Raw genomic sequence first — 25,730 nt, 5'->3', positions numbered from 1 at the left:
CATATACTCCAGAATGTTATCAAGCGTGACCAGCTTAACAGCAATGAATTGCAAATGGCCATTATAACACCTGATGCAGTAGACTTTGTAAAAATTAACATTTGTATCATTCTCAAAACTTTTGGCCATGACTGTATACTGTGCAATAAATTTATTGTCGGAAACTTAAATGTATTATATAGGGAAAGAGAATGCAGTCATTTCATTACTTCTAATTTCTTAGAAGAAGCTCACTGTAGAGGCTTTACAGAGTTGACGACCAACCAAGATCCCAACTTACCATTCCAAGTATGTATACTTCCACTTTACAAAGTTGTATAACCAGATTGCAGGCTGCTGTGCATAATGTACTGATGGGGAAATTGCAATCCTCATCCACCAATTTTACTTTTCCAGTGAGCAACTAAAATACTATGATGACTGCTAAACACTCACCAGGTCTGACCCCCCAAAAACTTAGACTACGTGGGACAGATAATAGATAGTCCACACATCGGAAATTATATATGCCGTGCAAAGAAAAAAAAAATAGCTGTGTATATAGGACAACAAAGTATTTTATTATTGGATATTAAGACATTTAAAAACACTAAAAGACCATCAAAGCTGGACACAATAATACAAAATCCATACTCAGAATGTAGTAAAACGTGTATGTTTTGGAACAAAGGTATAACACAGTTAATTATTTAAAAAATTATACAATATAATAAGAACAATCAATATTAGTTTACATTACCGAGAGAGACCCCATGCATATCGCCTGTTATACAGGCTTCCTCATGGTTATACACAGTGCACATATACAACACACACACTTCAGACAAATATAGTTTCAGTGCACACTTACAATTAATAAAGCTCAGCAGTAGTAGAAGGGGACTCCAATGCAACAGCTGGCGGCTCTGTAGAGACAGCCACATTTTTCCCTCCACACATCCCTCTCCCTTCTTCCCATCTATCAGTCAGGCACTTCCTATGCAAGAGTAGCCTGGGGAGGGAGGGGGAGTAGAGATGCAGCTGAATGCAGAGGAGGATCACCAAAGTTTTCTATCTGCTTTTAGGTGCTGCAGAAAGAAAACTCCATGCTCCGGTATTCCTGCTCTGTATCATGCAGAGAGATTACAGATGACAATCATGAATGAATGGCAATTAATTATGTAGCACATATATAAAAGTAACTACTCCACCTGCTAGTAAATTTTCTCCCCAAGTGCAAGGAAACATTGTGTACAATACCTTTAAAGTTTTGGAGAGGCAGAATTCCTTTACAACCTCCACAAGGGGTGCAAGCATATTAGCCTTGGCCTCCGATACTCCATCAAGTCTTTTCATATTGTCAATGGTAGTTGGTCTAAAGATTTATAGAGAAATAACAGACAGAATAATTTACGCCAAAAAGCGGCTTACATTTCTTACACCACAGGTATTATGTGTTTATTTTAACAGTAACAGCTTAAATTCAATATAAATCATGTTCAATATCTCAGATACACTGCAGATGTATCCAATTTTCCAATATACATTCTGTATCAATTCCTCACTATTTTCTAGATCTCTGTTTGCTTTCATTCTATAGTAAACCTCATTGTTTGTTTCAGGTGGACAGAAATTTGACCATCGTCACACAGGTGCACGGCTCGTTATAACCCACAACTCTGATTACTCTCTATGATACTAATGAGCCGTGCACCTGTGTGACCATGGTCAGATTTCTGTCCACTGGAAGTAAACATAGGAGATTTCTATAGAATGACAGCAAGCAGAGATCTAGAAAACCGTGAAGAATTGATACAGGAAGTATATTGGAAAATTGTATCATTTTCCATCATACAAACAATAACATAAATTTACCGAAATGGAAATGCCGCTTTAAGGCCAAGCTTTTCCACCAATTATCAGAACCATCTCTTACCATGATGTACCATATATACTCAAGCATATGCCAAGTTTTTCAGCACAATTTTTGTGATAAAAAAAATCCCCACTTGGCTTGCACTCAAGTCAGGTTGCAGGAGATGGAGGGAATCAAACACAAAGTCTATGGGGAGGGTTTTTAAAATTTAAAAAACTAAACAAAACAAAGCTGTACTTACTTCGTCCCTCCCGATGTCCTGCACGGCAGTCTAGCAGGGCCATGCCCGTTTGTTTCAGCTTCAGGCCATTCGAGGTGGCCGGTCATGCCCACCCTTCCCCATATCTCAGGTTTGAAAAAAAAAAAAAAAAAAAACTTCCCCATCCCAACCCCAGAATTTTAAAAACTGTTGGACCACTTTAAGTGTTAAACATTTTAAATTCAGATATACAATATTTTCGAGAAAAGAAAAATGCATTAAGTATTTAGTATCTGGATACAGCTACAGAAATAGCAGCTGAAGTATATACAGTACGTTATTTTAATTTAGCGTTCCTATATGTGTTCGATAATTATATTTTTAACCCTCCACTTTGCTACTTGTTGAGACACCATACAGAAAATAAAAATTTACCTAATTTTAGCCATGTCTACAAGCACTTTGTTGGTAGCTAACACAGCTGGTGGGATATCCTTCTCACTGGCAATTTTTTGCCTAGCTGCGACCAGTTTACCATACAGTGTAGTCTGTGGGAAACAAAATATCATCAGTTAAGATTTCCTACAACATTATTCAGGCTCATAATACATGCAAACTGTGCAAATGTTAAAGCAATACATCATAGAGCTACGCCAACCTGCACAAGTTAAAAAAAAAAAAAATGTCCCCAAACACCAGAAGGGGAAGTGAGGATTGTTCAATGCTATGGCTTCACTATCCCACTGAGTAAATATGCACCGTAACCAAGATGAAAATGTATGCATGTGGGGAGTCTGATCACTGGGTAAAGTTTTTTTTATAAGGCTAGTTCCTTGATCCCAAAATACGAAATAGCCCAAAACTACTGCCTCACAAGCAACCTTATCATTTTGGCCTGAGAGTGTGATAGCTATTTTGTCTCCTATATCTTAGGCTACCTGCACACAACAGCCGTTTTGCAGCTTGGACAGTTAGCTCATGCACGGGCCGTGGATTCCATTGATGTGGGCATGAACCCATAGAAGTAAATCAGGACTTGTGCTAGATGTAGAAACAACAGCTACTACATGTTCAGAATACACCTTAATGTGCATGAGCCCTTACTCTGTTTTTCGAATGACGGAACCCGCCATGAAATTCCATGATACATTTGGTATAACGTGTTAAACTTTTATGTATATTGAAACTATAGAATAACTAGAACTTTTGTTAAATTGGTATCTTGAATATTGAACAACAGCTACCATAGTCATGCAATTCCATGCATAAAAACTTTTGGAAGCAAGTCACTCTAGTTTGAGGCCCTCTGACCACAAAAGCGAGTTACTGTTAACGTTTGTTTTTAACTAAAATTATTCTGAGAAAACTATTTAGTATGTTGTGCTATTAGCACAATCTCATACAGATTTCTATGTTTCAAAGGATTCATGGATTATCTCACCTGCAACTCCATTTCTCTTGGTGACACAGCTGGTTCTGGTGGTTTTGATGTCTTGCGAGGTGAAATACAACTAAAAATGCTTAAATGGAAGATGAAAAAAACATTTCAAACATAAGGTTACCTACACAGATTTAATAAATAGCAAGTAAGAATGATTTTGTATCATAGGATCCATTACAGCACACGATTTTCTAAAAATAACTTTTATTCTCCCTCATTTCTATTAAAGAGGGGGAGAGTTCTTGTACGGAGTCTAGCTCCTCCGCCTCCCCACGTCCTCTCTGCCACCTAAACATGCCCTTGTACACTGCCCACAGCTTCACGCCACTGCTTGAAACTCCTGGATATGCACTGTGCGCTTGTCACTTTGTGCCAGCCTGCTTGACCCCAGCTAACTGTACAGCTGCATTATGAGATGTGAGTGGTAACAGTGTAGGAGTTAACCTGCTGTTCTCCGATGTGAACGTGGAACCCCGGATAACCCCTTTAAGACATTGGACTTCTTTGCCTTATTAATGCAGAACCGCTAAGATTTTTATCTTTTTTTTTTAATGCTACTGCAGTCCTGGGCATCTTGTTAAATAATTTTCCACTAAAACTGCATTTAAAGTGCAGATGTATAGTTTAAAGAAAAAGTCAAATAAAACACTTTCACTAAACTCACAAGAAAAAAAAAGAAGTATGCTATAAGACCCAAAATGAAATATAAACAAATTTTATTGATACTATAATACACCGCGACACAAAAAGACAATAAAAAACATTTAATAGTGTGAACAACACAACCAACATCCGGGGGTGGAGATATTACACCAGCCCTTTTGAGGGCAGAATCTAAATGGATCTTTCGTCTGAACTGCAAAGCCCCATCAGGGATGAATGAAGATCTCTCTTTGGTGGTTTTTATAAGCGGTAAGTAGGATATTAGTTTTCACTTTTCCATGCTTGTGCACTTTAACAGCCTCTTTCATATCTCCTTTCTCATGCTGCACATTCATTTTGCTTTTCACAAGGGTACATTTATTTTTGGTCACTGTCTCCTTTTTCTTTTTAGTTTGGCACCTTGTACCCATTGGGTCACCTTCTATAGTGCGAATTTTTTGTGATCCCTTCAACACGTTCTTGTATTCAGGGCTAGTAAGTAGCCCATATAACACTTGGTGGGTGTTCATCACTCATTCTCCACATATTCATTTGTGCCTCCAGCACGATCGGGCACGGTCTATGTCAACATTTTTCACTTTCACCTTCGTAGATTTCTTCTTTCGTGCACTTGGCAGCTCCATTCAGGCTCTGTTGCACTTTCATCATAATTTAATGTGCTTTACACTTACCGTTTAGGGTTCTTTTGCTCCTACTTGCTCCTGCTTTTGGATTCCTGTTTGGTCATTCTCATGTCATGTACCTTCCTGTCCCTTTTGATGACATCTGATTACACATTCCATTGAATACATCACTTGGACGACTTGCTCTCCGAAAACTAGACTCTTCCTCAGCCTGCACTAGCGGACTTAATATAATTGTAAATTTTTGATATAATATTTTCATATAATGTGATTTTACGATTGTCTTACCTGAGATACATATCTATTTTTGATTACAGTACTGTATATTGTTGTCCCGTCTCTATTCTGCTCGGCAACTGTCTGTTTTTGCTCCTTTTATCCTCTGTAGGGCAAACTGCATGTATAATAATTTGCACAGGCATTTGCACTTTTGTTTGAATGATGACTGGGTGAGTGTTTGTATGATTCATGGGCCCATGAAAGAATGAGTGTTCATTTGGATATGAGTGTGTTATTGGCAGCCATGTGGGGCACAACTTTAATTGATTAACAATTAACTTTAGGATGAACTATTTACCCTTGATAGTGTGGCATATAGTTATATATATATCCCGTGTTCTTTGTACTAATTTCCACATGTATGAGGTATATATTTTTATATTCTTTTAGGTATATATGGGCTCAGTGGTTTTTGTATAATGTATAATTTATGCATTCATTTCTTTATTCTCACATTTTTATATTTTGTCCCCCACGTTCTTCTTTCTCATCACACTCAGCACGACACCAGTTCAACACATACCCATATGTTACACTGTAGTACATCTGGAGAACACTAGAGGACACTAGTAAGAGCGTGCGCCGGTTTCTGGCGCATGCGCAATCACTCACACCAGAGGACATTAGCAGAAGCGGGCGTCAGATTCTGGCGCATGCGCGATTACTCAGGCTTCTGAGGCTGCGCGAAAATACAACTGACAGCTATGTATCAGACTTCCGGTCTGGACCGGAAGTCACCAGCTGCGGCATCCATTGCTGAATGAGAGACGCCGGCATATAAACGGGACACCGGCCAACAGTTGGGTGGCGATACGCGCGGGGCTGTGTGCCCCAGCTTCCCCTCACCTCTCCTTTGCGTGCACCCCGGTTGTTGTAGGTAGATACCCTCATTCATTTTTCATATAGTCTTTCATTGTATATTTTTTTGCAGACATTTCTGTGGCATGGTTGTTGTTCATACAATTGCAGATCTTCATGGGGGTCCCCTTCCGGGATTCAATGCTTTGATTTCATTCATTGGTATAAACTTTCAGCATTTTATCATTATATCAATTTTTTCTATCTTGTGCAGCTAGGGGAGTGTCCAGTAGGGGGAGCTGGAGGCTTGTAGGGATGACCAGCACTATCATATTCTAGGTCTCCCTGCTGGATTGGTTTTGTGTGTTGTTCACACTTTTAAATGTTTTTATTGTCTTTTTGTGTCGTTGTGTATTATAGTATCAATAAAATTTGTATATATATCGTTTTGGGTCCTATAGCATACTTCTTTTTTTCTTGTGAGTTTAGTATTGGTCTTACCTATATGTCTTTGACCCTTACTACCCCTACCAAAGGAGTGCTAGACCCCCCTTTTTGTTGTTTGGATAAAACACTTTCATGCACTATGAAGTATACCTGCTTGATGGTAGTTGTGATGCTTTAGACAGCTTCCCAGGTTCTTCATATGAAAACTTATCTTTCAATAAGGATTTCTGTAAATACAAAAAATTATAGCAACCATGCTGACAATAATAAGAAAGCAAATAATAAAAAGAAAAAAATCTAACCTGAGCCCCAGCTTCAGGCTTCTTGGATCCTGCAGTTTGTAGCGGCTGCCTAACCATTGGTGAATGTAGCTGCAAACTATTTAAAAAAAATAGGTGTAAAGAGCGTAATAACATGCAGTCTGTTGGTGATAATGCTTTCCTTTTATTTTAGTCAGGATATTGCACTTTGTGTTGTGTCCTGTGTAATGCTTAAGACAAGTTCACATAGCAGCATGGTCGCAGAAGAAAGCAGAGCATTGATGGGTCATCACAATGTCTGATCATAACGGGGGCAATTTGGGTACCTATGGCGGCTCTGTAGGATACATACGGCACATGATGCCTGCATTCTGGTAAAAAAGCCTTAGCAGGGGGTAGGGAAAGAAGTGGCATGGAAGCTCAGACCTGAGGTGAGTAACTGTTTCTGTTCTTTTTTAACTAGGGAGACTCTATATAATCTAACTGTGTGTGTGGGGGGGGGGGGGGGGGAGTGGAGAAGTGAGCTATGAATGAGGGAGGGGGCTCAATGGAGACATCAATGTGGTAACGCGATCTATTTAATACAACTGGGGGAGCTGGATATGAATGTAGGGCGGGGGGTGTAGATAATATAACTGTGGTGGCTGTATATAGAGAGGCAGCATTTTAATAAAACTCGGAGCGGACTAATTTATAAATCAGTATATTAGAGTGGGGCTGTAAGTTAATAATATGAGGGTTGCATTTATTAATTGAGGCCGCTTTCAAATGATGTGTCTACATTTTGAAAGGCATTGCAAATGCATCGGGCAATGCATATGTTATGTTAGTCCTTATTGTTAAAAGGCAAAATACAATTTGTTACTTACATACAAAATTTATATATACATGCGTTTGGTGAGGGGTTTTGCTTGACACGCTTGTACTGGGTTTGAAGATAGAATGCATTATATGAACCAAGCCTTAGGGCAGTGATGGCGAACCTGTGGCACTCAGGGACCTTTTGGTGGGCACCCAGGCTGTCACTTCAGGACAAAATTCACCAGACAGGACTTGAATCTTCCTGCAGTCTTAGACCATTAAGATGCAGGTCTCAGCACTCTTTTAAGTTAATGTATCCTTGACTGATTGGAACTCAAGAGGGGTAAGAAGGTGAGAACAGGTCCAGAATATTTTTGGAGGTCCTACTGCTGGCCCGACGATTCTTCCTGTACAGAGAGACCGTGGAGAGAAGCTACAATGATATCCGAATTTACCCTTCTGCTTTCAACTGTATTGGTGTCCTCAGGGGGCCGATACGATTGAATGTCGTGGAACAACAGAGAGCAATAAGTTACTGTTTAAATTGTCATGTTGGCACTTGATGGTAAATAAGTAGGTTTTGGTTGTAGTTTGGGCACCCGGTCTCTAAAAGGTTCGCCATCACTGCCTTAGGGGGTTCTCCACTTTCATCAAATAATTGATATTGTTTGTGTTGTGAAAAGTTATATAATTTTCCAATATAATTTCTGTCTCAGAAGCTTTCTATAGAAAACCATGAGAAACTTTGTTTACTTCCAGTTGATAGAAATCTGTGTAGTCACACAGGTCTGCGATGAAGCAGAGATCTAGGAAACCATGAAGATATAGAAAGTATATTGGAAGATTGTATAGCTTTTCATTACACAAACAATATCAGTTATTTGATATAAAGTGGACAACCCCTTTAAGCAGTCTATCAATTAACTCCTTAGTGACCACTCATACAGGTTTCTCTGTTGGTCACTCAATTTAGTAGCAGTATTCTAAGATAATGTCATTAGGGTGAATATATTATAATACATGTTGATCAGGTTGCAGACACTGTTTAAAAATTTTTCTAATTCATTGGGCCAAATAAATCACAGGATTAAGGGTAGGATGCTGGGGGTAGGGTGAGCATTTACATTTTTGCCTCAGGCAGCATAAAGGCTAGAATAATCCCTGCACGGCAGTATTGTATTTTGCATCAGTTTGTGTAATCTAAACAGAGGGGTGAAACGTTGGATAGTATAAAGAGATTTACTCCTCCAAAGGTCAAGATCCTTCAATAGCTTTGGCACACAAATACTGATGCAAAACACTGATCAAAATACTGCTATGTGAAGGTGAATTAAAAAAATAAAGGACTAAATAAATTCTAACTTTTGTTTCTCTGCAATAGTTTGTAAATACACAGACAGTAGCCTATATGTTTACCTACCAATCCATCTATCTTTTGTTACAGAATTACCTTGCCATAAAAGATTTTCGAGGACACAGCTCTTCATTTGGCGTTAACAAAAGATTTGGGCATGATTGATTCTCTGCTTTCTTCATCCAGTTTCTGCCCTTCAGAAAAAAAAAATCATCCACAAATACAAGATGAAGCACTTTTCTGAAGTCCTCAATAATTTCCTACTACACGGTTGTCTCAGAGACTGTTACTGCTTTACGTCGTCAACTTTCTTGCTACTTGTAAACTACATCACATAGCACACTACACCAGGTAGGAATTTCTTTTATCTCAGTGACTTCTGCACATAAGCTTTTGTGCCGGCCAGATCAAAAGTCATAAAAATGGAGGAAATAAATCAAGACTGGCCACTGGAAAGTTTGTGCTATAATCCTTTTAGAATGTGAATAGGCAATGCAATTACAATCTTAAAATGAATTCAGTTGAAGGAACTAAAAAACGCTACATTCTATAGCAGCGGTCCCCAACTTATTTGCGCAGGGACTGGCTCTAAACATAAATTTTATCCAGGGGCCGGTGGGTAGGTGACTGGGATGTGGTCTGGTGTCAGTTTCATAGCCAAAAATGTATGTTTGCATGCCCCACCATAACTCCTAGCTTATATTGTCCCATTTCCTGCAGCATGCTCACCTTCCTCGTTCCCCTACAGCAGTCTTCTCTTCTGCATTAATGCTTGGCTCTATTGTCAGGAGACACGATGTGATGACATCATCATGCACCCCAGCAATAGAACAGCGCATTAATGTGGAAATAAAGTAAAGAAAGAGAAGACTGCTGCATGGCAACAGGGAAGATGGGCATTGTTTTTTTGGTTTTTACAGAGAATGGTCGCGGCCAGGAACCAGGTGTTCCACAGCCCAGTCTTGGGCCATGGACCGGTGGTTGGGGAACACTATTCTTTAGGACAAACTAGCAGCTGCATGATGCTCCTTCCCTTCAGCGCCTCACTGTGCGCCCATATGTCCAAATGTAGGATGTCAACATTCTTGGGAATAATTGCATAAAAAAATTTAATATGTGTTTTCTCCTTTTAACTTTTGGAAAAGTGTAAATTTTAGGGCTAAATAGATGTATTACTGATAAACTTAGACTATTTAAAGGGAACCCGTCAACATATTTTTCACAAATACAGGTAGTGACAGGTTCCCATAGAGCCCTAGTAACTAACACCTTTCTTTTAGCTAGAACTTGTTCCCCTGAGATTCCCACTTTATAGTTTTATCTAAGCATGGCTACAGTGAGTTGAGGAGGGCGTGGCTTCCTCAAGTTAAATCCAGCAGCTACTCCCCATCCTATCTCTGTATGCAGCTGTAATGTTATGTGGACACTACCTCCACCATCTTTCACCGATTTATTTGCATTCAGTCTTTCCCATCAGATGAATTAAACTTGCTTTCATCACTAAAATGAACTGTGGACTATTTCTCCTCTGGACTCCCCTTTGCTGAAGAGCAAGTGGTGCGGACAGCCCTTTAAAGGGGTTATCCGGGTTTTAAAAATTACCTAGGGCCGGGCTGGGGAGGGCTAGTTAAACATAATAAACATGTACTTACCTCCTCCGGCGCCACCGATGCCCCGCGGTCCCTTCGGTTCGTGCCCCTATTTGTTTACAGGGGCACGGAAGCCGCGCACAGGGAGCTTCCGGTCCGCGATGTGGACGTCTCCTCCCATCCGTCCCTATCTCTCAGCGTTGTAAGCGCTGGGAGATGGTGTCGCATGGGAGCATCTGGCTGGCCAGAAGCTCTCTGTGCGCACTTGTAATGAAAGCGGCGCACAGACCGGCCGCGTCGCGGCGCATCGGCAGCACCGGAGGAGGTAAGTACATGTTTATTGTGTTTAAATAGCCTCCCCAGCCCGGCCATAAGAAATTTTTTAAACCCGGATAACCCCTTTAATTCTTTCTGCTAATGAGAGATTTGGTTACTCCATAGAGCAGCGGTTCTCAACCTGTGGGTCGCGACCCTGGTGGGGGTCGAATGACAGGGGTCTCCCAAAGCCATCACATTATCACATTTTTTGCCGCATAAAACAAGTGTGCATTATGCACACACTAGTTGCTGCGGGACCGTGAATGACATCATTTAAGGTCTTGCTGCAGGTGTCGCTATAGAAACTGTATTTCTATATAGAAATACAGTTCCTACAGCCTGCGGCTAAAGAAGCTAAGATGATGTAATGATCACATCACAGCTTCTCAATCACATACATGCTGACAGTAAGGGTGGGACAAGGATAGAGGACTAGACCTGTGGGGATCCTGGGTAAGATCTGGGGAGGGGATTCTTTGATGTGGTGGGGGGGGGGCAGATTTTGGAGGGGTTTGTTCTGTGAAGAACTGTGGCAGAACTGGGAGGGAACTTTGTGTTGTGGAGGGAAGGGGGGTGACAAGACCAGGGGGTGGGATTCTGTTTAAGGAGGGGGGCAATACCTGGGGGGAGTTCTGTGTGAGGAGCGGTAGCAGAAATGGGGGGGCTACCTGAGTGATGTGAGGAGGGAGATGAGACCTGGGGAGGAGCAGTGTTATAGTAATTATATTATTTTACATAGGAGGCAGTATTATAGTAATTATATTCTTGTACATAGGCGACAAAATTATAGTTGTCACATTCTTGTACATAGGGAATTTCTCCATCTCGATCTGTGGGATCACTATAGCACTTAGACAGCAGGTCGCTGTCTTGGGGTTATGCTGGACTCTGACCTCTCACCATATATTCAATCTCTTGGTCGCTCTTGCCGCATGCATCTCAGAAACATCTCCAGAATCCGACCATTTCTGAAACTTCTAAAATGCTAAATGTTGCGCTTATTCACTCTCGACTAGACTACTTTAACTCCCTACTAATCGTTCTTCCACTCACTAAATTCTTTAAATCTATTCTTAATGCAGGCTGGTCTTTCTAACCAAACGCTACATGGATGCCTCCAGTTTTTCCCATCACTGCACTGGCTGCCTGTCTCTTTCCGTATTCACTTTAAAATAATAACCCTCATCCACAAAGCTCTGAATAATGCTGCACCTCCCTATCTCACTTCTCAGGCTATCGCCCTACCCATGCTCTTCGATTTGCCAGTGATATTAGATTAATCTCTACCTTAATTCAAACCTCTCATGCACGTCTCCAGGACTTCTCCAGAGTTGCCCCAATTCTCTGGAATGCCCTTCCTCGGACTCCCAGACTAATACCCACCCTCCAAAGTTTCAAACGTGCTCTTAAAACCCACCTCTTTAGGCAAGCCTATCATACTTGCAAACTGCATGAATTGTCAACTCTCCCTCTACTCGTCCATTCTATGTCCTCCTCGCGTTTGTTATCCAGCAAACACCAGATATATACCAAGTTCTAAGCTTCTCTGTGTCACTTTCACCTTGGACCTTGCAAATAAGATGACAGCTGATGGCTGGCTCAAGCAGCTGAATTTTTATTTATTAAATTATTAATTATTAAATTATTTTTATTGTTCCCTTATAAAGAATGGCTGGACCATTGTACAATCTCTTTTAGCTCTTGTGTCAACCCCTTCATCCTCATAGAATGTAAGCCCTCACTCCTAATGTTCCATATGACTGTTTGTACTATTGTACTATTATAGGGAGCAGAATTATAGTAGTTATATTCTTGTACATATGGGTCAGTATTATAGTAGTTATATTCTTGTACATGGTTTGGGTTCAACGCAACATGAGAAACTGTATTGCGGAGTCACAGCATTAGAAAGGTTGAGAACCACTGGCATAGAGTGTTTTCAGTCCAAATGCTCTTAAATGTTGAGACATTGGGGGTCATTTACTAAGGGCCCAATTCGCGATTTCCCGACGTGTTACCCGAATATTTCCGATTTGCGCCGATTTCCCCTGTATTGCCCCGGGATTTTGACGTACGCGATCGGATTGTGGCGCATCAGCGTTGGCATGCACTCGACGGAAATCGGGGGGGGGGGGGGGGCATGGCTGAACGAAAACCCGACGGATTCGGAAAAACCGCCGCATTTAAAAAAAAATAATCTGTCGCGGAGCTTGCACTTACCTTCTCTCAGCCCGGCTCGGTGAACTCCAGCACGTTCCGATGCTTTTCAGCGCAGCAGCGCCACCTGGTGGGAGGCGGAGGAACTACCTTAATGAATCCCGAATCCAGCGCAGAGAACGCGCCGCTGGATCGTGAATGGACCGGGTAAGTAAATCTGCCCCATTGTATGACAAGACAGATCCTTACCCTGTTCAGTGCTGAACTGGTGAGCTATTCCAGCTGCAGTGTTAAAAAAGATTACCCATGGAGATTCTCTGTATTATTATGTCCTTTAACCTCTTCCCGCCGCAACCCTTTTTCGTTTTTGCGTTTTCATTTTTCACTCCCCACATTCAAAAATCTGTAACTTATTTGTACAGAGCTGTGTGACGGCTTATTTTCTGCGTAACAAATTACACTTCAAAATGGTGGTATTTAATATTCCATGCCGTGTACTGGGAAGCGGGAAAAAAATTCCAAATGCAGTGAAATTGTAAAAAAAAAAAACGCATTTGTGCCGTATTCTTGTGGGCTTGGATTTTACGGATTTCACTGTGCGCTCCAAATGACATGTCTACGGGGATGATTACGGGGATAACTTGATAAAGGTAGATAAATTTATATAGGTTTTATAATGTTTTCATACATTTAAAAAAATTAAAACCTCCTGCACAAATTTTTTTTGGTGGATTTTGCCATCTTCTGGCGCTATTAACTTTTTCATACATTGGTGTATGGAGCTGTGGGTGGTGCCGTTTTTTGCGGAAATTTACAATGTTATCATTTTTAGGACTGTACAACCTTTTGATCACTTTTTATAGAATTTTTAATTTTTTTTTAAATGACAAAAAAGTGCCATTTTCGACTTTGGGCGCGATTTTCCGTTATAAGGTTAAACGCTGTGAAAAACCATGATCATATTTTGATAGATCGGGCATTTTCGGACATGGCGATACCTAATGTGTTTATGATTTATACTGTTTATTTATATTTATATCAGTTACGTCACATGTTGGTAAGGGGTTAATGCATTTTTCTTTCAAGGGTCAAATGAGTTTGTGATTTCTAGAATATTGCATCTTTACAACATCACAGACTTAGAACAACCAACTTCTCCTGCTATGGCCGATTGAAACCCTATACCAGCATGTTGTTCAGATGAAGGCCAAAGGGGTGACTCTTTCACTTTGGAACAGCACCGCAGTGAAAACTGGAAAGTTACTCTGCTAGTTTAATAGGGTTTTATTCTATGATTTAGAATATTTTGTGAAATAATCTTAAAATACTGCTATTTATCACATTAGAATATATTCAAATAGGATTACACAACTACCTTGACATTTATTACCAAAAAAGAAACGGAGTTATAACGTTCGTTAAAATCAATACATATAAATCTTTATTCTTCAACACGAGACAACACAAAATTGTACTGTCATTTAAGATGATATAATTAACAAGTTTTGTGCAAAGGAAATCCAACACAAAAGGTCCAGTGAGACAAAAACCTCATGACCACATACCAGGGTACATTGCTGAATTCTACAATAAATGCATCAGTAAAATAGCAGACAAGTGTCCTACCCATTATGTGTCGTCTGTGGCTGCCTCCTGGACTCCCCAACGCGCGTTTCGCCCACGCTTCCTCAGGGCGTACGAAACTGACGCTGGGAGGCCGGTTTTTATACATATGGACAGGCGGATTTGGCGCACGCGCCGTGATCGGCTTCCGGGTCCGATTCATGCCCCATTTCCGGCGGCACGGCACTGGTGCGCATGCGCCGGGTCCGACAGCGCTATCGGATACCCGGTCATGCGCAGTGCGCCACAATGCCGCCGGCTGGGACAGTAGCGGAGCCGCGCCACTCAATGCGCGTGCGCGCCTCTGTCCGGGATGTCTAGATGTATGTCGCTGTATTCTGAAGAGGAGAAGAAGAGGTAAGGGAAGATAAAGAGGAGGGCGGAGGGACCAGAGATGGGAAGTGCCGAGGGAGTCTGGAGAGGAAAAACTGGGCCTAAAAGAGAAATAACAAAGGAAAATGGAAAATAGAATGCGCCGCAAAGGGGCAAAGGAAGAAAGAGGAGAAAGGAGGGATGGTGTTATATTGCTGGTTATCATTCTTCCATTGGCATATGAGCGGAAATGTGTTTAAGTGAACCATGTGTACCGTGTGATCAGATTATAAGCAAAGAAAAGAAAAGGAAAAAGGAAAAAAAAAAAAAAAAAGAGAGGAAAAAGTGAGTGTATTGTAGTAGGTTGCGATACATTGTATGCCTACAATATATATATATATATATATATATATATATATATATATATTGTAAGGTGCGCAAGAAAGTGCAATAAGTCACAATATCAAACAGATAGGAGCACTTGTGCTCCATTCCATACTTACATACCAATATTTGATCCAAGAATTGGATCAGAAAACTTAGACCCCCCCCATACCCCCTTCCTCCCTCACAAAAAAAAGAAAGGAAAATATATATAGTGAATTTTATAAAGGTACAAAAAAGGCCAAACAGCTAGATATATCTCGGCTATCCATCTGATTTTAACTGCATATTTTGTATTGTCTTGTTAGAATTATCATACAACACGTTGGGAACGGCCAGATGTTATGCATCAAAAATGAAGTAGTACTATACGAAGAGGCATCCTGTATCTTGGGAGAATATGGGTAGAAGAATAATCAATATCTATGTAGTCCTTCGAACCAGAAAGAAAAATTACCTATAGTAAGGACACTATATGCCATGAAGATAGGAGGATGGCATTCATTGGATACATCGATGAAGGACAGCCAACATTGACATCAAAAAGAAGCTGCTGGTATAGAGGCGCTGCGATATACACAGCATATTTGCACGACCCGCACTTTAAATAGAGGCTTGAATATTACAGGTGTTTAGAAATTGAGTTTTAATGGGCCTTTTAATCACCATATATTTTTTTGTCTTTCACAACAGTTTGACCTTTTTTGTACCTTTATAAAATTCACTATATATATTTTCCTTTCTTTTTTTTGTGAGGGAGGGAGGGGGGAGTTTTCCAATTCTTGGATCAAATATTGGTATGTAAGTATGGAATGGAGCACAAGTGCTCCTATCTGTTTGATATTGTGACTTATTGCACTTTCTTGCGCACCTTACACTTTATATATATATACACATTGTAGGCATACAATGTATCGCAACCTACTGCAATACACTTACTCACTTTTTCCTCTCTTTTTTTTTTTTTTTCCTTTTTCTTTTTCCTTTTCTTTTCTTTGCTTATAATCTGATCACACGGTACACATGGTTCACTTAAACACATTTCCGCTCATATGCCAATGGAAGAATGATAACCAGCAATATAACACCATCCCTCCTTTCTCCTCTTTCTTCCTTTGCCCCTTTGCGGCGCATTCTATTTTCCATTTTCCTTTGTTATTTCTCTTTTAGGCCCAGTTTTTCCTCTCCAGACTCTCTCGGCATTTCCCATCTCTGGTCCCTCCGCCCTCCTCTTTATCTTCCCTTACCTCTTCTTCTCCTCTTCAGAATACAGCGACATACATCTAGACATCCCGGACAGAGGCGCGCACGCGCATTGAGTGGCGCGGCTCCGCTACTGTCCCAGCCGGCGGCATTGTGGCGCACTGCGCATGACCGGGTATCCGATAGCGCTGTCGGACCCGGCGCATGCGCACCAGTGCCGTGCCGCCGGAAATGGGGCATGAATTGGACCCGGAAGCCAATCACGGCGCGTGCGCCAAATCCACCTGTCCATATGTATAAAAACCGGCCTCCCAGCGTCAGTTTCGTACCCCCTGAGGAAGCGTGGGCGAAACGCGCGTTGGGGAGTCCAGGAGGCAGCCACAGACGGCACACAATGGGTAGGACACTTGTCTGCTATTTTTTACTGATGCATTTATTGTAGAATTCAGCAATGTACCCTGGTATGTGGTCATGAGGTTTTGGTCTCACTGGACCTTTTGTGTTGGATTTCCTTTGCACAAAACTTGTTAATTATATCATCTTAAATGACAGTACAATTTTGTGTTGTCTCGTGTTGAAGAATAAAGATTTATATGTATTGATTTTAACAAACTTTATAACTCAGTTTCTTTTTTGGTAATAATTTAACTTTGGTGGAGTAGTTCGAGAGTCTGAGGATGACAGGCTATGTGCCAAGCTCATAACCACAGCAATATGAAGATAAGGTATTTACCTTGACATTTAGGAAACTGCTCTCTAAATTTTATCTCATATACCTACATACATACACACTTCTATCTAGAATATCATATAAACATATTTGAGTATTTTATATACATTTCTAATTAGAAATGCAGTAATTAGTAATGCAGCTTAAAGAATGCTGAAAACCCAATTTGTGGTGGGCCTGAGGTTAAGCTTTTGAGTTATCCAGCCATTATGCAATATCCAGCCAAACCTCATTCTGAAAAACATGAAATTCAACACATTCCCCATTTCTAGTCACTGCCTTCACCTAACTTTGAAAAAATAGAACCGGTTAAAAAGACCCAATTATTCACCAAACGGAAACTTAACCAACGGAAACAAACATTACAATAAAAGGTAGTAATATAAGCAGCTAACAGTTGACTCAGAATAAAGATAAAGCAATATTAAACTCTCAATACCTTGTTTGTGAGGGCACATGTTGTTGCAAATTTGGTTCGTCCAGATAACTCTTGGAGGAATCCTTCAGTGATCATCTGTCTTGCTAGAGCCTTCCAAAAAACTTCAGAAATATCCCTGCCCTTTCCAAATAGAGGATGACGTCGATATCTGTCTGGCAATCTTTGTGATGTCTAGAATTCAATTGCAAGGGAATACTTTACTTTTCTCTCTAAAATTTCACCTTTAACAAATCTGACAACTTTTTACTAAACATACTTGCAGGTCATAGCCACCTTTCATAACACAACATATTTCCATGAATTCTTCAGGCCATATATTAGAAATTTAGTAGATAATATAAATTCTTTGTTGTGGTGCATCGGGAGATATGTTGCACATGGTGCTTAAGAGAAGTGGCTCCTGAGTGGCATGCACCGCATATCCAGGAGGTGGTTTTGTTTAGCACACAGTTTCATTCACAATGTGAGATGTTAAAGCTTCCTGAATCTTCTGACATGTTACAATTAATTCACTACTGTATCACTACTGTCTTCAGAAATTCCTTTAAAGGAAATTTACCATCAAAATGAATCATGATAAACCAGGGTCACCAACTCATTGTTAAATCTTATTATAAGATTTAGAAGGAAGGAGGCCATGGATAACAGATATACATCCAGTCGCCGTAACTGTGGTCATGGATTATCCTGCTTGATTTTAATGGCAGATTTCCTTTAAAGGTTTATTTTAACAAGAACATAGATACGGATGACCGATAGCAAGGCTAAATTCACATGACCGTCACATGACCCAAAGAGAGCAATAAGTTACTGGCGGCGGTATGGTGCTGTACGTACCGCACTATACATGGGGAAAGATAGAACATGTTCTATCTTTCCCTGTGTGCACATCTGAGAGCTGTGCATCCCAATAGGGAGAAGAGGGGTGCGCAGCATACATTCATGTGCATGTAGCCTAAGGGTACATCTACAAAATGTCATATCAGTGGGCTTCATCAGATTAGCTGATAAAAGTTACAATGGTGATCAGATGAGTGCTGGCATGTCTTGCCTGCTTACAGTGTTGTACATTAAAGAGTTTATCAACTATGCTTGGCACTACAGCTCAGCTGCATTCACTTGCAATGGAGTAAGCTGAATCCAGGTAATACGATGATTAGCATGATGTCACAGACCCAGGCAGTACAGTACTGCTGCCTGCAGGGGATCAGATCCCCATTGTTTGAAGATAAATTACCTCCCCTAAAGATAGGGCCTTAAAGGGAATCCATCACCACAATTTACCTCCCTGAAGTAACTACTATGTTAACTGCTATGCCCACACATGCTACCCATACCATTGTATTTATAGTTCAACAGCTTCTTCTTGTTAAAACTTTAGTTTAGAAATAAAAAATGAAGCTGAATTGCTTCATGGGGCATTAGATAAGCGTGGATATGGACGACATGTGTGGGCATATCCCTAAGTTAGCTTTGTAGCAATTAGTTTAGGTAGGTAGATTGTGGTGACAAACTATCTTTACTATTTTAATCACAGAAAACGTCTGTAATTTCCAACTTAAGGTTGCTCCTTTTGGGATCTTCTAGGTTAAATAGGTTGATTTTACAAAACGTAAATTTCACAACACGGAGAGCTGAAGGTCTTTTTTTTTTAATTAAAAGAAACATTGACTAATAATTAAGTGAAAGTGATAACTTAACATTACAATACTAATGCCTGATTGTTGGTTCTTCATACTGACTCAATTCTGTAACATCTCATTAAATGCAGACAAACCCCTCATTTCTTTGTTGTTTTTAATTTTTTTACATTTGAGGTTTCCTTTCAGGAGAGCTCTTAATCTTTCATCGTAACAAAGGTGGTATAAAATTTCATCAAACACAACTTCCTGATTCGAAAGTTCCCAGGAGAACTTTCCTACAGCAGTCTACTGACTAGTTTTCGAATAATAAGACGAAACCTGATCCCCTCTTGTGGTCTGCCTCAAGAATACATGAAACCTCATATGTCCCTAGTTATTTGAGGGACAAAACATACTAGTAGATGAAAACAAAATAAAAAACACAACTGCTGCAGAAGGAAAACTTTGAATTCTAAATAATCTATGCTGTGTAATACCATTTTGTGTGTAGATGTTCATGCAGATAAATTGGTCTCAATAATGTAGGCGTGTACTAGTAACACAGTGAGTTTTGTGCTAGCCGATGTTTCAGCAGCTAGCAAAGGCTGAGGTTTTCATGGCCCTGTGCATAAGCAGATTGCCTGAGCTGCAAATCTCAGCAGATCTCATTATTGTCTGTGCTTACAGCTTGGGCAGTATTTATTGAAGTGTAAATGGACCTCTTGGTCTTTTTTTCATTCCAATAGCACAACATGGTCTTGTAAAGTAGTTTTACACACATTAAAAAATACAGTTGCTCTAGTTTAGCTTTATGCTTGTATGAATTTCGAAGTAGTTCACAGGTAATGGTTACTATTACTTTAAGGGTACATTCACACACCGGTATGGCCGCCGGGCTTGCATACCGCTCTGCACTGGAGAGGAGACCCCTCCCCCTTCCCTTGAGAACAGCAGCGCACAGCCGCATATACATCCCCCAGACGGCCATGTAAATGAGGCTAAATGTATCCTATATATGCCATTAAAGTAGATATGAAAAGAAATAAAACAGACATTTTAAATAGCAATGGTCAATATTTAGTCTGTCCTGAAGGTAGAACATTTAGCTGGCTAGAATCATGTGTCTAAACACCAAAGGAATAATTCCAGTAAATGTGGGAGGTAAAAATTTGTCTAGCTTTAACCTCTTAACATCCAGAACCTTTTTTTGTTTGTCACCTTCAAAAATCTATAATTTTGTTTTTAATTTTCCAGGTGAAGAGCCATGTGAGGGCTTGTTTACTGTGTAACAAATTGCAATTCATAGTGACAGTATTTAATATTACATTCCGTGTACAAGGGCTTGGATTTTATGGCTTTCACCAAATGACATGTCTCCTTTATTCTCTGGATTGGTACGATTCAGCAATGAGGTCCTAAAGCTGTATGCAAATGACCTGTGAAATGTCCAATGAGTCATTAGCATATTCAAGCTGTACAGCTTATTACAGCGCCTGCAGCCTGTGTGTGTATAGAAGAGATACAACAGCTCCAGGATGCAGCCATGTTATAGCAGAACATGTCAGGTACTTGTGTAGCTGATGTCTGTGTCATTGTGTATTAGGAGGATGCAGCATGTCAGCAGATGCAGCGCACACACTAGCAATGCTTTACTATACATTACACAAAGACATGAGCAGGGGGAGAAGAGGGGAGGGGGAACAGGAGTGACATCACTGCCTCTGACCATGTGACCAGCCTCATTTACATAAGTAAAGATGATTTTATAATGATTACTGTATGAAATAACTAGATAAAGGCTGTGATGGAATCCTTGTGAGCTGCTCCAACAGGTAGTGGTGACAGGACTAGTAATAGAGCCCTGATGACAGGTGTCCTTTAAAGCGTAACTGTAAAGTTACTGGCAAAAAATAGTTTTAGCACTGCTGGATAGGGCTTTGACATTAATTCCAACGATACCAGTATCATGATGCTGGCTTCTTCCTATCCTGAGATATAGGGCTAATAGATGTATGAGCCAATCTATAAAACGCTTACCGTATATACTCGAGTATAACCCGAGACCCCTAATTTTACCACCAAAAAGTGGGAAAACATATTGACTCGAGTATAAGCCGAGGGTGGGAAATGCATTGATCACAGACCCCCCCCCCCCCAGTATATAGCCAACCAGCCCCCTATACTATACAGCCAGCCCAGCCTGCCCCCAGTTCTATACAGCCAGCCCAGCCTGCCCCCAGTACTATACAGCCAGCCCAGCCTGCCCCCAGTACTATACAGCCAGCCCAGCCTGCCCCCAGTACTATACAGCCAGCCCAGCCTGCCCCCAGTACTATACAGCCAGCCCAGCCTGCCCCCAATAGTATACAGCCCTGCCCCCAATAGTATACAGCCCTGCCCCCAATAGTATACAGCCCTGCCCCCAATAGTATACAGCCCTGCCCCCAATAGTATACAGCCCTGCCCCCAGTAGTATACAGCCCTGCCCCCAGTAGTATACAGCCCTGCCCCCAGTAGTATACAGCCCTGCCCCCAGTAGTATACAGCACTGCCCCCAGTAGTATACAGCACTGCCCCCAGTAGTATACAGCACTGCCCCCAGTAGTATACAGCACTGCCCCCAGTAGTAAACAGCACTGCCCCCAGTAGTAAACAGCACTGCCCCCAGTAGCATACAGCACTGCCCCCAGTAGCATACAGCACTGCCCCCAGTAGCATACAGCACTGCCCCCAGTAGCATACAGCACGGCCCCCAGTAGTATACAGCACGGCCCCCAGTAGTATACAGCACTGCCCCCAGTAGTATACAGCACTGCCCCCAGTAGTATACAGCACTGCCCCCAGTAGTATACAGCACTGCCCCCAGTAGTATACAGCACCCTAGCCTGCCCTGTGTGGTATACAGCCTGCCCCCAGTAATATACAGCCCAGCCCAGCCTTACCCCGGTAGTATACGCCTGCCTCCAGCAGTATACAGCTTGCCCCAGCATTAAAAAAAATAAAATAAACGTATATACTCTCCGGTGGCCCCGATGTGCAGCGCTGCTCCCCCGATGTCTGCGCGGCTCGTCTTCAGACTTCCGTGCCTGTCTTCTTTCTTCTGCGGGGCGCCGCCATTGCTCTCTCTCTCTCGGCCGGCGCCTAGTATGACGCGCCGCTGCTGACGTCACACTAGGCGCCGTCCGGGAGAAGAACAATGGCGGCGCCCTGCAGAAGAAAGAAGACGGGCGCGGAAGCCTGAAGACGAGCCGCGCGGACATCGGGGGAGCAGCGTTGCACATCGGGGCCACCGGAGGGTGAGTATATACGTTTATTATTTCTTAAGTATTTTTAACTTCCTATATGACTCGTGTATAAGCCGAGGGGACGTTTTTCAGCACATTTTTTGTGCTGAAAAACTCTGCTTATACACAAGTATATACGGTATATTTCTCCGAAGTGGGTGGGAGTTCCTGGTTGTGACCTCAGCTATGAGCTATGAGCAATGATGCCAATAGCACTCAGGGCATCCACATGAATGTGCAAAAAACATCTCAGCCAATCAGGACACACAATCAGTGTTACTGCTTGTATAGAGATACGCATGGAAGGCAGGGAAGCACTGGAGATCTGCATCATACAGGTATCTACTACATCAAAGAAAAGATATATTAAGGATATATTCACATGTGGCATTAACACAAGCTTTTTCATACACATCAGAACAGCTGAGAAGAGGAGATATGACAGATTACATCGCTGTCAGGACCCCAGGGCTGCCTGATGGCAGTGCCTGTAAGATTACTTCTATAACCTCATCTTAAAAGGCACAGTGTGAGCCTATGCATGTGCATAGGGTGACACAGCTAATACCCTGCAATACATCAGTATTACAGAGTATTATTATGAACAAGCAATCAGATGATTGCTTGTTCATGTCCCATGGTGAAAGTAATAAAAAAAAAAAGTGGTAAAAAATGTTATTCAATAAAAAATAAATCAATAAATCAATGAAAATGCCCAAAAGCCCCAAAACATATAAAGAGACATATAATGCGCAAAAAAAGTCCAAATCAGAACACAAACCTCACATATATAGTATCACTGCATCCGTAACAACCCGTGGAATAACAGTAAATAATTATTGAACCCGCACGAACACCGTTAAAAAATTTTGTTAAAAACCAACCAAAAATTATGATTTTTACCCATTTAATGCCACAAAAAAATGCAATAAAAAGTGATCAAAAAACATATGTACTTTAGAATGATACTGTTGCACATGTACACATGTCCCGCAAAAAACAAACCATCAACCAGCTCCGTAGCCAAAAAAGTAAAAATGTTATGCCACTTGGAAGACGGTAATGCAAAAAATGATAGATTTTTCCCCACATTAAGGTTTTATTTGGCAAATTTAGTAAAACATAAGAAAAAATATTAAAGTATGGTATCCCCGTAATCGTAATGACCCATAGAATAAAGATAACATGATTATTAGGCTATACGGTGAACACAAAAACAAAAAGAAAGAAAGGAAAAAATCCAGTACATAATTGATGCTTTTCTACTCCTGCCCTCAAAAAAAAGTTCATAAATTTTCAACAATAGGGGATACAAACCCCCAAATGGTAACAACCGGAAAAAGCATCTCATTCCGCAAAAAGAAATACCATCACACAGCCCCAATAACAAAAAAGCTAAAATTTTATAGCCTAAAAAAGGGGCCAATGAGGAAACTAAAATCCTGGCAGCTGCAGGGTGCTCCTTCCCTTCTGCGTCTTGCTGTGCACCCAGAAAACAATTAACAGCCACATATGGGGGGCCTCTGTACTTGATAGAAATCGCATAAAGAATTGTAAAATGGATTTCTACTTTTATCGTTTGGAAATGTGGAAATTTTAGGGCTAAATGGACGTATAACCGACAAAAATTTTTCATTCTAAATTTCGCCTCCATTTTGATTTAATTGCTTTGAAGATCTCAAGGGGTTAACAATTTTCATAAAAGTTAATTCTGATAGTTTGAGGGTGCAGATTTGAAAATGGGATGATTATATAGGGTTTTTTGATGCTAAATATGTAAAATTTCATTCAAAACAGTACTTATCCCCAAATTAGTGCATTCTGAAAATACGGAAAATCGATATTCGATTTGTAAGTATCGTGACATCAAATTAAATTATCCAGATAGTTCAAAAATTCTGAAAATGTAAAGTAGACATATGGTAAATGTTATTCAGCAACTTATTTAGGTGGTAAATATATCTGCCTGAAAATTTTCTAATTTTTCAAAAAAAAATTCTTAATTTTTTCTTTTTGTTGTACATAAAGTTATGAATCAACACTGATTCTGAATAATAGAAATTACCCATTTTTCTGTTACTTTCAGTCCCTTCTGTTGTTGCTCTCACCCCCAGAGGTAGCATGAAGTGGTGTCACAGTTGCTCATATAATATATGATAGATTGTTGCTTTACTTTGGTCTGGGAGCAAATACTCAGAAGAACATCCACTGCCTAATCAGGAGCAAGCCCAGGTGCTAGCACCAATCGCAAGTGTTATCCCGCCAATCTCCACCGGCAAAGCAACTGGCTGCTTCAAAAAGATGACCCACCATCTTGCCGAAGATCGTCGCTCCACATGACGTCTTACGAACACCTGAGGTAGTCTCGTTTTAACCCATTCATTACAATGTACGGCAGTATATGGTAGGATCGATCAGACAACCTAGGGTTAAAGTACCCTAGGGAGTCTGAAAAATAGTAAAAAAAAAAAAAAAGTTTTAAAAAATATAAGAAAAAACATAAAAAAATCAAATCACTCCCCTTTCCCTAGAAGTCATACAAATATAAATAAATAGCAAAAAAAAAATCATAAACACATTGGGAATTGCAATGTCCGAAAATGCTTATCAGAATATAATAATCTTTTTTTTTTTTTTTACTGCATTTAACCTTGCAACAGAAAATAACACTTTAACAAGCGGTCGTACAGTTTAAAAATCATAGCATTGAAAACGTCATCAAAAGTCGCAAAAAATGACACCACCCACAGCTCCGTACAACCAAAGAATGAAAAAGTTATTAGCACCAGAAGATGGCAAAAAAAAAAAAAATGTTGTACAGGAGGTTTTAACTTTTGTAAATATATGAAAACATTATAAAACCTAAACAAATTTGTTATCCCCATGATCATACCAACCCAAAGAATAAAGTAGATATGTCATTTGGGGTGCACAGTGAAAGCCGTAAAATCCAAGCCCACAAGAAAACAGCGTTTTTTCACCATCTTCACTGCATTTGGAATTTTTTTTCCACTTCCCAGCACATGGCATGGAATATTAAATACCATCACTATGAGGTGCAATTTGTTAATCAGAAAACAAGCTTCCACAGAGCTTTTTACGTGTAAAAATAAAAAAGTTATAGATTTTTGAAGGTGGGGAGTGAAAAATGGAAATGAAAACAAAAAAAGGCCAGGTCGTTAAGGGGTTAAAGAATTCTTAAAATCTCATCACTCATACAATATACTGTAATAATACAGTATTGCAGTATATTTAATAGGATGCTTTCCTCGGGTAATCTATAACATTATTACTTGTATGACAGGTCTCCAAGATTCCAGGCTATCATAGTAACCAGTCACCGAGCCAA

At 40.5% G+C, this 25,730-nt stretch overlaps 1 protein-coding gene across 10 annotated transcripts in view; it reads right to left on the bottom strand.

Moving 5' to 3' along the window:
- WRN (WRN RecQ like helicase) overlaps positions 1–25,730 on the bottom strand; it is a 261,779-nt gene that overhangs the window by 25,969 nt on the left and 210,080 nt on the right. For all 10 annotated transcript variants that reach the window (XM_072114010.1, XM_072114009.1, XM_072114011.1 and 7 more), the window contains 7 exons: positions 17,476–17,646; positions 8,817–8,914; positions 6,608–6,683; positions 6,456–6,532; positions 3,496–3,574; positions 2,490–2,602; positions 1,240–1,354 (listed from right to left, as the gene is read on the bottom strand). In XM_072114010.1, coding sequence (XP_071970111.1) covers positions 1,240–1,354; positions 2,490–2,602; positions 3,496–3,574; positions 6,456–6,532; positions 6,608–6,683; positions 8,817–8,914; positions 17,476–17,646 — 729 coding nt within the window. The remainder of the gene's footprint in view (positions 1–1,239; positions 1,355–2,489; positions 2,603–3,495; positions 3,575–6,455; positions 6,533–6,607; positions 6,684–8,816; positions 8,915–17,475; positions 17,647–25,730) is intronic.

Source organism: Engystomops pustulosus, chromosome 1, assembly GCF_040894005.1.
Source record: "Engystomops pustulosus chromosome 1, aEngPut4.maternal, whole genome shotgun sequence".
Taxonomy (NCBI): domain Eukaryota; kingdom Metazoa; phylum Chordata; class Amphibia; order Anura; family Leptodactylidae; genus Engystomops; species Engystomops pustulosus.
The sequence above is the reverse complement of the archived record's forward strand: the minus strand, read 5'-3'. Positions and strand labels throughout refer to the sequence as shown.